This window comes from Grammomys surdaster, unplaced genomic scaffold, assembly GCF_004785775.1.
Source record: "Grammomys surdaster isolate TR1022 unplaced genomic scaffold, NIH_TR_1.0 174, whole genome shotgun sequence".
Lineage (NCBI taxonomy): Eukaryota > Metazoa > Chordata > Mammalia > Rodentia > Muridae > Grammomys > Grammomys surdaster.
Window position 1 is genome coordinate 3,954,245 of NW_021604622.1, and position 15,071 is coordinate 3,969,315.

Here is a 15,071-nt window from a genome sequence, read left to right on the forward strand (position 1 = left end):
CTCTTCATGGAGCTTAGTGGAGGTTTTTCATAGGGTTTCTGGTACCAGAAGAGTTTGAAACTGTTTAAAAGGTATGTATCTATCCCCAGATTGTAGTGGCCGTACCAGAACACTAAGTTCAGTGTCAACTGTATCCGTATTCTAGCAGAGTATCTTGTTAGTTAAATCTTAGTGAAATAGATTTCCAGCAGTTGTTTTCAGATACAGATCAGAACCTAAAGTTGCTCTGAGGGAAACCATGTTCTACATGTTATCTTCAACAGGCAGAGCAGACGAGCCGAAAGGGAGCTGCATGAAGGAAGAGCTCAGAAGCCCAGAAGAAAACCAAATGTCAGTTTCCGGCCAGAGGATTCTCTCATTAGTAATGAGTCAGAAGTCGTCCTGAAACCCAAGGTACAGGACAGCTACAGTAGACCCTTCCCTCACCTGCATGGAACCGCTGGGTGTTTCTTTGTGGCTGTAGCCTGGTTGCTGGAGTTTCAGGCCATAGTTTGGAGAGTCAGGCCATCATAGTTCATGAGAGCCATGCTGATCCCCTCCACAAATGGACACCCTCGTGTATGGAAGTGAAAAACAACTGGACAGCACTCTGAAAAGACTGCAGCTTAGAGCCTCTGCCTGGTGACTTGCTGTGTGTGATGTCACTCTGGGCTTTTCCTCTGTCTTAATGCACATAATGATCATTTTCTGTCAAAGGCTGAGATGTCTCCAGAGTTATCCAGATAGATTTGCTATGTAACCTATATTATAAGTCAAACTGGTTTAACCATTCATTCAGTTTGGAACAAACATTAAAGAAATACATAATTTAATTCATGTATATGTTCTTTTTTTTTTTTTTTTTAAAGATTTTATTTATTTAATGTATATGATGAGCACACTGTAGCTGTCCTCAGACACACCAGAAGAGGGCATCAGATCTCACTACAGATGGTTGTGAGCCACCATGTGGTTGCTGGGAATTGAACTCAGGACCTCTGGAAGAGCAGTCAGTGCTCTTAACCTCTGAGCCATCTCTCCAGCCCCATGTATATGTTCTTAAAGCTTAGCTTTTTCATTAAGTCCTCATGAGCATGTCTGGAGGCACTTAGTCAAATGTCTTTTGAGTTCATTGCGGACTTCAGCAGGACAGGTATAGTGTGAGCATCAAGTCTACCCTGCTGTGGAGATTAGTACATGGTAATTAGTAAGCTGGTATTAAATTGGTAGTACTATTTTTGATTACTTGACTGTGGATTTCATGAACTATTTGTACAGTTGCTTTGACAGAATAAATAACTTGATAAACTAAGCAGTTTTACGTAAATTGATAGAAATTGAATCTGTAAAGAATTTAATCTTTATAGCTATTAGATATATTTTTTCCAAAATAATAAATGTCTTTGAGTTATTAATTGATTGATTATTTTGGACTCCATTTAGGAACAACTAGGACATCATGATTCACAGCCTTTGGATAAATTTGACATTCCTTATGGTATGTATACAAATAATTGATGTCATGTCTAGGTTTAGTGTTACATCGGCTGTCTAGAAATAAACATAATAAGCCGGGCAGTGGTGGCGCATGCCTTTTAATCCCAGCACTTGGGAAGGCAGAGGCAGGCGGGTCTCTGAGTTCCTGGTCAGTCAGAGCTACACAGAGAAACCCTGTCTCAGGAAAAGAAAGAAAGAAAGGAAAAAGGGAGGGAGGGAGGGAGGGAGGAAAGAAAGAGAAAGAAAGAGAAAGAAAGAGAAAGAAAGAGAAAGAAATTAAGAGTATATTACTGTCTTAGTGTTCTATTACTGTGAAGAGATACTATGACCACACAAGTCTTTTGTTTATTTTTTGTTTTTCAAGATAGTTTCTTTGTGTATCCCTGCCTGTCCTGGAGATCACTTCATAGACCAGGCTAGCATTGAACTCAGCCTTCTGCCTTTGCCCCTGCCTCTGTCCCTGCCTCCTGAGTGTTGGGGTCAAAGGTGTGCACCACCACTGCATAGCAGTGCTCTCTTATAAGAGTAAGCATTTGATTGGAACAGCTCATTATCCTCATGGCAGGAAGCACGCTGGTACACATGGCTGTGGAACCATAGCTGAGAGCTGTGTTCACAAGCAGAAAGAGAGAGACAAAGACACACACAGAGCCCATCCCCAGGGACACATTTCCTTCAACAAGGCCATACCTCCCAATCTATCCAATCCTTTTACACAGTTCCGGTCCCTGGTGACTACGCGTTCAAATATATGAGCCTATGGGGCCATTTTTATTCAGACCACCACAGTAACTTTACTCTTCTATTTAGCAAGGTGGAGGGTCTGTGTACTTCATGTTTTATCCAGTAAAGGCTGACATCGAGGCCTGCTCTAGACCATGCCTGCTTTCATGACTCTAGTTTTACTGAAACATAACCTCTCTTAGCTTTCTAACCATGACAAAGTAGTGGAGTTACTGCCCAGAAAGTTTGCTAAGCTCTGCAGTAGACGGATGTAGTTAACTAGTTTGTCAGATAGAATAAAAAAGGCCTAAATAAGGAAATTATGGGAAAATATGCCTAACGTTGAATTTGTCATAGAAAGTACACACATGTTAAAAATGCAAATTGGTTCAGAACAGTGTCATTTGTATGATGCCATTTTTTTTTATGAATGTGTGGTATACCAGTGGATGTGTATTATATTATGCCCAAAAACATTTCTCCATTTATATTAATATCAGCCTAACCAAAAACAACCCAAAATTCTGCCTTTTACTTTCCCTTATTACCCAGTAACCAGCCCTAGCCTCTCTTACCTCCCTTATAATACTGGTGTAGAAGCCTGATCTGACGGTTTCAGTCTTATTCATTCAGATCTACTTTCCACACATTGGATGGGGTGAGTTTTCTACAATAACGGTCTCTTCGAGTTGCTTCTGTTGGATCTCCGTTAGCTAGAGCAGGTTCTAGGTTTCTGAGCATGGCATATAGTGTCCTCTACAAGTGTGGGTTTGATTCGCCTTGCCTTTACGATGTAGTTCATTCAGTACCTCATGTAGACAGTGTACCGAGGTAACCTCCCATCGCCCCCTTCCTGCTGTCACTGTGCTTCCACTGACACGGTGACTCGCAGTGATTGCTTTCTGTATTTTGTTTTCTTTCCTTCTTTCTTTCTTTCTTTTTTTTTTTTGGTTTTTTGAGACAGGGTTTCTCTGTATAGCCCTGGCTATCCTGGAACTCACTCTGTAGACCAGGCTGGCCTCGAACTCAGAAATCCGCCTGCCTCTGCCTCCCAAGTGCTGGGATCAAAGGCGTGCACCACCACTGCCCGGCTGTATTTTGTTTTCTATTTAAGAAATGTTAGAAGAGGATGTTAATACTTCAGCGGGACTGCATTTCATGGCCTCTGTACGAAAGAAAGCGGTGGGAAGTCATGATGCAAGTACAAACACAGACCCAGGTAAATACTTTACAAGTTAAAAAAATCATATATTGCAGCTGGAGGCATAGCTCAGAGGTTGAGAGCAGTTGCTGTTCTTCCAGAGAACCAGTTTGGTCCCCAGCATACATGGCAGGCAGCTCACAAGTATCTTATTTCAGCTCTAGAGTATCTGATGCAGCCCCCTGCCTCTGAGGGCATCTGTACTTACATCAGCATACATACTAACATACACATAATTTTTTATATTAATAATCTCATTTATTCATGAAGCAACATATCCATCCAATTTTTTTTATTACTTTTTTTTTGTTTGTGTTTTTTGTTTTGTTTTTGAGACAGGGTTTCTCTGTGAAGTCCTGGCTGTCCTGGAACTCACTCTATAGACCAGGCTGGCCTCGAACTCAGAAATCCACCTGCCTCTGCCTCCCAAGTGCTGGGATTAAAGGCATGCACCACCACCGCCTGGCTCTTACTTTTTTTTTTTTTTTTTACAGTCCAGTTGTTACCCCCATCCCTGTCTACCCTCTGACACTTCCTCATCCCATTCCTCCTCCCCAGTCTCCAGGAGGATATTACCACCCCCTCACCCCCACCCCACCAAACCTCCCCACTCCCTGGGGCCTCAAGTCTCTCAAGGGTTAGGTGCATCTTCTCTTATTGAGGCCAGACCAGACAGTCCTCTGATGTATATGACATACACATAATTTTTAAAAATTACATCTTTTAAAAGTTTGCTGAGGTATTTATACTTTCTCTTTAAGACAGTGATTTAAAGGAAATTTTAAATTATGTGATATTAGATATTTATCCCAAGTTATTCTCCTAGGGAAGATTCGAAATAGGGGAGGGGGTAGTTGCAGGGAGAGAGGAAAAAGAGGCGCTGTTACTGGCATGTAAAGTGAATAAATAAATTAATTAATGAAAAAGAAATAGCATTTATAATAACTTGAACTTATAATTTAAATAAAACATAAAATAGAAATTTTTGTTGAAAATTAACATGTTACAGATTTCAAGTGAGTACAAATAATATTGTGACTTAGACTCCCTAGGCCATGGGTCTCTTCCCTTCCCTTCCCCCGTCGCCCCGTCCCGTCCCCCTTCCCCCCTTCCCCTTTCCCCTTCTCCTTCTTCCCTTCCCCTTCCCCCTTCTCCTTCCTTCCTTCCCTTCCCCCTTCCTCCCCCTTTCCCCCTTCCCCTCTTCCCCTTCTCCTTCCCCCCTTCCCCTTCCCGCCTCACAGATCTCTGAGTCTAGAGCTGTCCTGATCACCATAATGAGTTCCAGGTCAGCCAGGGCTATGTAGTAAGACCATGTCTCAGAGTAAAATAAAATAAAATCTACAGTCATATTGCTTAAAAATTAAATTAAGCTGGCAATCTATTTTCTGACTACCTTTTACATATACTATCTAATTATCTGAATTTATATATTTAATTTTCCTGTTTGTAAAATTCTTTTCCTGTTTTTTTTCTTTTTTCCTCATATATCTGAATTTACCACAAGACAAGGAAGGTACTTCCCAAGAAGTTGATTCTGAACGTAAGAAAAATCAACAAGTCATTTCTACAAACTCAGGTGAGTTCTTTGCTGTCTGAGAGTAGGTTGATTTATCACAGTGATGTCTGCATTACGGCTGCTAAAGCTGAAGTCACTTCTCCCTTAGAAAGGACAGTTCAACCAAGCAAGTGGCTTCATAGAGATAGGTTGACAACTTAAATAATTTTTGCTTTATTTTTTCTTTGTTTTTTTAAAGATAACCCGTGATTAAATTCCATCTTTATTAGCAGTTTTTCAGTAAAGCCAATATGATATGAATTTCATTTTACATAGGAATTTAAAGTACTACTTTATTAAAATGCTAGAAAAGCAGATTTGAGTCGTAGAATAGAAGCACAGAGCTCAACTGTCTGCACCTCTGCAGTGATGACCCTCTTTATCTACCGTTGAATAAGAAGCAATTAGCTAGTGAAATTCAGATATTAAAACCTTTTAAACTGGAAAAGTTAGTAATGAGTCCTATGATTATTGTAGAAGTATGAATTACATATCAGTGAAAATAAACTACTGCAAGTTTTTAAAATGTAGCTAATATGTATGTTTCTCTTAAGTAAAATACCTAATATATTTAAAATAGAAATAGGAAATTATATTCTTTACAATTTTAAATAGTTTATTGTCCATATATGTTATTCATAAAAGTAGTTTTTTTGTCTTTAATTATAGAAAATCACCCTTAGACTAGAATTTTTTTTTTCCTGAGACAAGGTTTCTCTGTCTAGCCCTCACTGTCCTGGAACTTATTTTGTAGATCAGGCTGGCCTCAAACTCACAGAGATCCACCTGCCTCTGCCTCCTCTGAGTGCGAGGCTTAAAGGTGTGCACCACCACTACCTGGCAGTTTAATTTTCTTTAATCTATTTATACCTAAGATGTTTCTATTTAGATTTTTAAGAAATATACATCTTATGTTGTTTGTTGAAAATGTATTCTTAGAAACTTAATGACTACAGACATGTTTAACATTTTTGATTTTCTTTCCTTAATTTCCAGGCCATGAACCTTTGAATGTTCCACAGCCTTTGATTCCAGATATCTATCTAAATGTCAGACTTCCCACTGGAGAAGCAGAGAAACCCTTGTCTCCTTCCCCACCTCATATGGTAATAGCCTTGGTCTATGCATTGAATTTTAATAATAACCATGTGTCAAAACTTATATGGTCATCCATATAGTATCCCATTTAATGGGTGAAATGAATATAAAAATGTGCATAGCCTTGTAAGAAAACTAGTTTAATGTTATGCCCTCTCGTACTGTAAACTAGAACCAGGAACATAGTTGGTGCTGCTTTCTCCAAGTTAGGCATGCATCCTCTTGTTAATAATAGAGGAGTGATGAAGGAGACTGCCACTACCCCTTTTATGGTCATCTAAAGTAAAAAATAAAGAATGATTACTCTGTGTTTAACTCAGGCTAGACACATGTTCTTAGACGTGATTGACATTGAAGCTGATGATCTGTTGGGATTACCTCCCAGCGAAGAGCCTTCAGATAATGTCACCAAGCAGCAGAGCCATTCTCCTCCACAAGTTCCCTCGTCTGCAGAGTTACACTGTATGGCAGCTTCAGTTGTCAGTGCTGTTCCCCCTCACACTTTTCAGAGTCAAGGTAATATTTTCTTACTTTAAAACAGATTAAACACACTAAAATGTACTTAGCACTCTCATTCTTACCCCACATCTTCTAGATCTCCTCCAGATACATTGCCCTGTGGCATGCTTCTGTCCACATTTAGAAACATTGTTAGCTTTCCAGATGCTAGGCTTAGCCACTGACCCTCAAGATTTGTGTGTTCTTTTTGATAGAATCTGCAAGTTCTACTCTGGGTTTAATTTCGGAACCTGCAAAAACGACCCAATCCTGTCAGAGTGGGGAAGGCTGGAGACAGAGTGTTGTAGAAGCAAAGGAGCCTGAGATTCCCTCAGTGATGACACCAGACCAGCAACAGGATGGAGGTAACAGCCCGGGTGTAGGTGTGGCTGCCCTCCCTGGATCCCTTTACTTTAGAAAGAAGTGCTGCTGCTTAATCATTGCTGAAGCACTTGCAGGAGAGCGGGGTGAGGTATGTAAATGAGGTGCAGCCAGGGCTCCTAGCCTGGGAGGGACTCTTAGTAGTCTGCAAGGAGACTTCAGATCTACCTGTGCACCTTCCCAAGGTAGTAAGGCTGAAAATAAATGTCAGAGTCCTTTAGTATTTTGATGTTTTAAAGAAATTCTCTGTCTTTGAAAAGAAGGGAACTTCTGTGCTCGTGAAAGCACTCATACTTCCCAGCCTGATACTCGAGTTCAACCACAGATTCCAGGACAGAAGGAGAAAACCAGCTCCCTACAAGTGTCCCGTGACCTTCACACTCACATGGTGCCACACACACAAACACAAATGATAAAATACATGTGTCGGAAATTCTGTAATAGTATGTAGTAAATACATGGGCATGGTAGCCAACTAATAATGGAGGTTTTTGGTTTTTGAGGATTTTTTTAAAGATTATAATGTAATTATATCCTTTCCTATCCCTTTCCTCCCTTCAGATCCCCCCATATTCCCTTCCTTGGTCTCTTTCAAATTCATGGACTCTTTTTCATTAGTTGTTCGTGCCTATGTGTCTATCTGTGTATAAGCATATATATTTCTAAATTCAGCCAGCTTCTTTCCTTACACAACAAGGCCATGGTTTCTGCTGTATTTTTTCCTTTAAGTCTGTGTGCACCAGATATTCCTGAGGGAGGTAAGAGGTGACACTTCAGGCTGCTGGGAAATATGAGAGTCAGCTGAAGCAGGGGTAAGCAGGGTAAGATCAGCACTGACAACATCTTCTCTTGGGAAGGCCTAACCAGGACTAGGGCCAGAGACTATCATAGAGCACCATTTATATCTGTTCATACTTCTCTTTTTTCAGAGTACTTCATTGCAAAACTTGAACTTCATAAAACTTCTATGAGCTAAATGCAGTAGGCAAAAGTCTGTTTTTGATGGATTTCTCATTGTGTAACTATTTAGGGACCCAGTACTAGGAGTGAAAAAGTAATTGCAGATTGTCAGCCTATGGGCAGTGACTGGAGAAAGGAAGACAGAGGAGTAAAGGGATGACCAGGACACAGCTTGTCGTGCTGTGAGGGATGGCTGATGACATTCTTGAGCAACACAGCATCAGATGTCCTCCGGTGGTTTAAAGGAGAGATACCAACACTGATGGCTGACTGCACTCAACTGAGAGGATTGGCTGCAATACTACAGTTTTGTGAGCCTGCTGGGCTTGGGAAGGTCAATTCTTAGAAATTCTTAAGGAAATTCTTAGAATTGTCAAAAGCAGTAGCAAGAGCTGAAGGTTTGGAGGTGGAAGAAAACTGTCATTGTTAGACACGTTGAAACATGTAGACCTTTAAAGTGAAGGCATTGGAAAGGCTTTGGGGAGAAAAGTAACAATTATCATATTTGTGTTTCTAGTAGGTCCTGTTAGACTCTGTGAAAGTCAGTAGTAGCCAACACTGAATCCAGCTCTTACTGTGTAATACTGTTCGTTTTCAAAAAGTCAAAAAGAACTTAAGTTGCTTTTGGCGCACTGTGTAAGAAGGTGTAAAGGTGACGTTCAAATTGCTGTGCGTAGAGCTTTGTGGGGCTACATTTGTATAGGTCTTAATTCACTACAGAGATACATTGCAGCAGTGTAGACACTGAATTGAATTGATACATTTCTTAATAAAATAGATTTGAAAAGTAATGGTATATTGGCTTAAAGTGAGACTATCTGTGTCTACTTTTTCCTTTAGTAAAGTTAATGCTGATCTTTCTTTGATTATTGTTTAGATATACTAGAACAAAACTTACAGTTCAAGGAACAGAGCACAAACTTGGACCCTGTGGAACAGTCCCTGCTTTGGACCCTGCTACAGGATGGCTCTCCTGCGTGTCCTCCTCCAAGCCCTGCTGCGTGTCCCACACCAAGCCCTGCTGCGTGTCCCACACCAAGCCCTGCTGCGTGTCCCACACCAAGCCCCTCTACTCAAAAGTTTGAACATCTTACTGCCAAGCTTCAGAAGATGGATGAGCAGCTCTTAACAGTACAGACCATTGCAGAACATATAGAGCAAGACTTCCCTGCACCAGAAGTGCTGAATCTACACTGGGAAAAGGTGTCATTCTTGTTTTCTGGTGCTTTTGTGGGTGTGAGCGCCTGTGGTGATGGATGCAATTGAGTTAGTAGATATATAGAATGATTACTAGGGTAAAATTTTAGATATCTGACTGTTAAATAATGAGAAAAAAGTTAAGCTAGAATTTTTTAACTTCAGAATTGTTGACAGGCTAGGTCAGCAGTTCTCAAACCTGTGGGTCCCTGACCCCTTTGGTGGTTAAACAGTCCTTTCACAAGGGGTCACCTATTAATCAAGTACCACTTGCCATTTTGCAAGTATGTATTATGTAATATTGAAATTCAATTAAATCTGTCTCCTCAAGCATTCATCATTTCTTTGTAATGAAACTTTAGGAATTGCTTTCTTCCAGGTTTCTGAAATGTACAGGACATTACTGTTCCCTGTAGTCACCCTGACATGCAGCACACATAGTGTCTGCCTTCTGTGTGACTGCGGCAGTCATTCCCAACCCCCGTCCTCTGTCACCACAGTTTCTCCAGCCTCATGGTTTCTTTGAGAACACTGCCTGCACTGCCCCAGAAGAGTGAAGTCATGTGCTTCTCTTTCTGTAACATAATGATCTTCAGTTTTGTCCATATTGGTATGGTAACAGGGCTTGTTGTTTTGTGTCTCTTGTGTGTCCTGTATTTTCTTTTTTCATTCATCCATTTATGGATACTACGATTGTTTCCATTTCGTGTTGTTAGGATCAAACTGTCAGGCAGAGGCTTGAGTGTGGGAGGGTGCTGAAGATGCCCGCTAGATCTGCTGTCTTAGGCAGGGTAGATCTCACAGGCCACCTATGCATGCTAAAGTGTCCATTTCTGGACTTCTGTGAATGGTACTACAGTGACCATACGAATCCAGATGGTTTTTTTTTCTATTTATTTATTTATTTATTTATTTATTTATTTGGATATAGGATAGCTAGATTTTATTGTTCTATTTTTAACCTTCTGAGGAATCACCGTAGTGTTCAACATAATTGCTCTTCTAATTTGCATTCCCATGAACAGTATACAAGAATTGCCTTTTTTCCACATCTTCATCAGCACATGTAGCATTTAGTCTTTTTGACAATAGCCATTCTTTCTGGACTAGATAACATACTGACTGTTCTTATAATCCTTATATATTAGAAAGTTAAGATTAAACATGTGAAATCACATAAACTATGACTAGGTCATTACTAATAACAGTACGGTGGTGGTATTTATATAGTATGTTTTTGTTTGTTTAGGGTTTTTTTTTTCTTTTGAGACAGGGTTTCTCTGTAGTCCTGGCTGTTCTGGAAATGCTTTTGTAGACCAGCCTGTCCTCAAACTCCAAGATCTGACTGTCTCTGCTCCCTGAGTGCTGGGATTAGCAAACACAAACTTGGACATGTCCAAATGAATCTTGAGCATCAGAGTCATCCTTGGCGGCCTTTTCTTCAAAGACTCTCTTTTGAGATTGCCTTCTGAGCTAGTAGTAGAAGTTTATTTAAAGCCAGAAACATATGTCTGTATGCACGCACACACATAATAATATGCATTCCTAAGTAAGCTTATTGTTACCCTATGACTTTTTAAAATATCTATAATGTTATTTCTCTCTCCTTTCTCCCTATCTCCCTACATTCCTTCCTTCATCTCCAATTAAAGTACCAACACTTTCCTTTTCCAAGTTTAACAAAGTAGTTTGCAGGCCTGGATGAGGCAGGGGAGTAGGACACTGTGAATAAGTACTCACTTGGAAGCACAAGAACTTGAAATCCTTGACCTGGCACTGTGGAAATTGCTCAGTCTCTGGGCCTTGTTTTCTCGTCTGCATGTAGAAGACTTTGTCACAATGGTGGCTAACTTTCTCTCTCATTACAGAACCAGGTGAAGTCATCTCCTAACCCTTGTGAGATGATGCCACATCAGTTAGTAGTAAGAACTTCCTCTTTGTGATGCCCAACAATTAGCTCAGACTAGATTTTACCCTATTTCTTTCATTTTTGTTGTATTATTTAAAGTGCTTAAAATGTACATAGACTTGTGTATGGTATTTTGACATTATGAAAGTTTAACATTTCAACAGTTGTTTTGCTGTGTTTTTTTGTTTGTTTGTTTTTTGTAGGCTGGAGTGGTGGATCATGTTGGATTATCTTCTGACCCTGAAATTGAAAAGCTACTAGCTTCAAAAGCCATCAGCGTTTCTGAAGGTTTGTGTTGGTACCAGGGCTGGTATTGAAGCCTGGCTTCAAAAAACCCCTCCTGTGTGTGAGCCACCCTATGTCTAACCTTTTACTCTTTCTTTATTTTTATGTATGTTATATGGGTGTTTTGCCTACATGTATGTGTGTACCACGTGTGTGCATCCTGTGTCTATCTGCAAACATTTCATCCTCACTTCCATTATTTGTTCTTTCCAAGTCTGTGCCTGGTGAATTATCCATCCCCATCCTTGAAAACAGCTTTACTGTCAAGCTGACTCTGACTAGTGTTTCCCTCGTTATTTGAAGGCATTGTCCCAGTATTTATTGACTTTTCTAATGGTTGAGCTTACAATGCCTATGTGATGTTAGTCTTAAGTGCTGCTTTAAAATCTCTAGTTGCCTTAAAATTTGCTTCTTACTCACTTTTCTTTTTTGATACAATGTCTAGGTATGAATTTCTATCTTACACCTAGGTAGATGTAACATTGGGAAGTTGGTGCTATTTCCATCTCCTTCCTCTCTGTTCTGAAAATGCCTATTAGGTTTATTTTGGACCTTGTTCTATTTCTTTAATATTTTAAACTTACATGTTTGTTTATTTGCTTGAGGGCAGGGCAATGCATACTAGAGGTCAGAGGCCAACCTGAGGGAGTTGTTTTCCTCCTGTGTGAGTCCTGTAGGTCCAACTGAAGTTCTCATGCTTGGCAGCAAATACATTCATCTGCTAAGCCGTCTCACCATTTCCTATTGTGGCTTGCTTTGTTTGTTTTGCATGTGTGTATTTTAAACGCTTCACAATTTCTTCGTCTTTAGGGATCCGGTGTATTCGCTAGTACTTCTCCAGATCTGCCATCTAGTTCACTAACTCTGCTCTCTGTCGTCCTCGCTGTCCCACCGGTTCACTATTTATGTTTGGTGACTATCTTCAGCTAAAACTTTGTTTCCAAATGTTACTGTTTCTGCTCTGGTTTCTTATCTTTTCCCTTTATGTTTTTCATAATTGTATGCTTGCATTGGATTAGTGTCTTCCCAGACTCGAGAGGACATGGAAGATCAAAACGATACAGAGAAGACTTCAGAGACTGAAGTTTCAGTAACAGAAAATCATTCTAGCCAGAAAACCTACGCATGCCCTTCTGCGGGGTCTGCTGCTTGCTCGTCCGTGGACTGGAATATCGCTTCTCCTGGTACTGTTCCTCACTTCTTAGATTTATATGTTCTTGTGTTGCAGTAAAGTGTTACCGAACTGTACCTGGGAGGGGTACGGTATAAAGGTTTGTGAATTTTATAATATTCACTTCAGGGAAGAAAAATTTAAACATGCCATTCAACATAAAAAAGTTATAAACTCACTTCAAACCAACTATAGTAATTCGTATTTAATTTTATAAAAATTGAGATGTTAATTATTAGAATTTTACATTTTAATTTATAACAGTACTGTTGGTTATTTGTTGGGCCCCTGCTGTGTACTGTGTTTCTTGCATGGTTCCTTTGTAAGGTTGAGTGTGAGGGAGGAACGCCATTATTGTCACTGCACAGCTGAGACTGAGGTGTAGACAGATGGAGAGCCACTGTTTGTTTGATTTCATTTGGAAATGCATCATTAGTACAAAGACATTCAGTCATATGAATAATAGGTATGGTATTTCTTACAGAACCCATGGAATCTTGATAAATTGAAATATTTTCCTCTAGTACTTAATGTATGATTGTAAACATGAAGAGAAATCATATTACTGTTTTTTTAATAATATAAGAGTTCCAGTGCCTTAAATAGGAATCTCTGTCCAGGCTGGCTTCTTGTAAAGTGTAGTGCCATTTCCTCACTGCCATGCTCAATTCTGACCACAAAATAGCTTGGAGTTTTCTCTTCTGCAACTTCCACTAAAAAAAAAAAAAAAAAAAAAAAAAAAAAAGTTAATGGAAAATAATTGGCTGACTGGGGTTGAATTTTAATTTTAGAAACAGCTGTAACATTCCCAAAGACACTGCTTATGCAGGAAGAAGATGGCAGACCTAGTGTGACTACTTAGAATTTAAGATGAAGAATTGTGGTTAATGGAGAATCACACTGATTAATTCTGCTTAACCAATTTTGAAGGCAGTCCCAAAGGAAGATTCAAAAATAGTTAGAATAACTTCTTTAACGTGTTCTTTATGGGGCTGGAGAGATGGCTCAGTGGTTAAGAGCACTGACTGCTCTGCCAGAGGTCTGTTTTCAGTTCCCAGAAACCACATGACAGCTCATAACTGTAACTCCAGTTCCAGGGGATTTGGCACCCTCACACAAACATACGTGCAGGCAAGACACCAATGCACATAAAATAAAAATAAATCAATCTTAGCTGGGAATCCTAGCACTTGGAGACAGAGGCAGGTGGATGTTTTGAGTTCAAGATTAGCCTGGTCTACAGAGCAAGTTCCAAGACAACCAAGGATACAGAGAAATCCTGTCTCAAAAAAAAAAAAAAAAAAAACCCTTTAATAAAAAAAATTTTTTATTAAAGCAAAAAGCCAGCTATGTCATTTCTTGCTGGTCACTTTTTAAACTTTGTCTAGGTTTATAGGTACTGTTTGAGAATTAAATCTAAACCAGAATTCACGCTGTAGGTCATAGTGGCCTGAACTCCACCTGCCTCTGCCTCGCACGTGCTGGGATTAAAGGATGCACCACCACATGTAGTTTACAGAATTTGTCTTTAATGTATCCTGCCTTTCAGTTATGTCTTTTTCACCTAAGAGAAAATCGGTAAAATAAGCAAGGTATTATTACTACTGACATCATTTTAGATTTACATAAAGCATTCTACTCTTCCTTTAATTAACTGCTATTAAGAATTCACACTTTCGCCGGGCAGTGGTGGCACACGCCTTTAATCCCAGCACTTGGGAGGCAGAGGCAGGCGGATTTCTGAGTTCGAGGCCAGCCTGGTCTACAGAGTGAGTTCCAGGACAGCCAGAACTACACAGAGAAACCCTGTCTCCAAAAAAAAAAAAAAAAAAAAAAAAAAGCACACTTGCCAGGCATACTGGCAGACACCTTTAATCTCAGTGCTTATGAGGCAGATGGGTTTCTGTGAATTTGAGGCCAGCCTGGTCTACATTGGCGAGTCCCCAGACACCCAAGGCTACATAGACCCCGTCTCAAAAAAATTTTTTTTTACACTTGCCAGGTTCTAAGCAGGAAGATAAATCCTTACAATGAGGGGACGGGAATGGAATGTATCTGAGTTGGTAGAGTGCTGAGCCTCGCATGCCCAACGTCTCCAGCACCACATAATGTAGCTGTGGTGTACACGCCTGTGATCCCAGCACTCAGACGTTCACGACTTCCTCTGTACACAAAAAGTCTGGGACCAGCTTGGGATACATAAGACTCCATCTTTCAAAAGGAGAATTCCTTGACTTGGAGATAGAGAAATAAAATATGTTCTTAACACAACCAAAATTATTGTATGTCAAAACACATGCTTATATACGTTTTAGAGACACTTTAGGCCAATCTAATCAGATCTTAACAAGGAAAAATTTTGAGATGTCAAAACACTCTTCCCTCTAGAATTTGATTGGCTTTCAGGATCACACATGTAGATGCTTTGCTGAAAGATAACATACTTAATTTTGGAAAAGTCTCAAAAATAATTCACTGGGTCCTCTTCTTCCAAGAAGATTGCCTCTAGATTGAAATTATTTGTTTCCAGGACATATTCTTTTCAGGTTGTCAGAGATGTCCTGTCTTCTTTGACTAATTTATACCCCATCATTCTCCAAAGGTACTAAGGAAAGGA

General features: G+C 39.9%; 1 protein-coding gene across 1 annotated transcript in view; it reads left to right on the forward strand.

Annotated features, from left to right (window-relative positions):
• Positions 1-15,071, forward strand: part of Cplane1 (ciliogenesis and planar polarity effector 1) — a 79,183-nt gene that overhangs the window by 50,680 nt on the left and 13,432 nt on the right. Inside the window, exons 36-45 of the mRNA XM_028767630.1 lie at positions 264-393; positions 1,423-1,477; positions 3,314-3,418; positions 4,905-4,976; positions 5,952-6,061; positions 6,374-6,569; positions 6,767-6,916; positions 8,770-9,095; positions 11,202-11,286; positions 12,303-12,467. Coding sequence (XP_028623463.1) covers positions 264-393; positions 1,423-1,477; positions 3,314-3,418; positions 4,905-4,976; positions 5,952-6,061; positions 6,374-6,569; positions 6,767-6,916; positions 8,770-9,095; positions 11,202-11,286; positions 12,303-12,467 — 1,394 coding nt within the window. The remainder of the gene's footprint in view (positions 1-263; positions 394-1,422; positions 1,478-3,313; positions 3,419-4,904; positions 4,977-5,951; positions 6,062-6,373; positions 6,570-6,766; positions 6,917-8,769; positions 9,096-11,201; positions 11,287-12,302; positions 12,468-15,071) is intronic.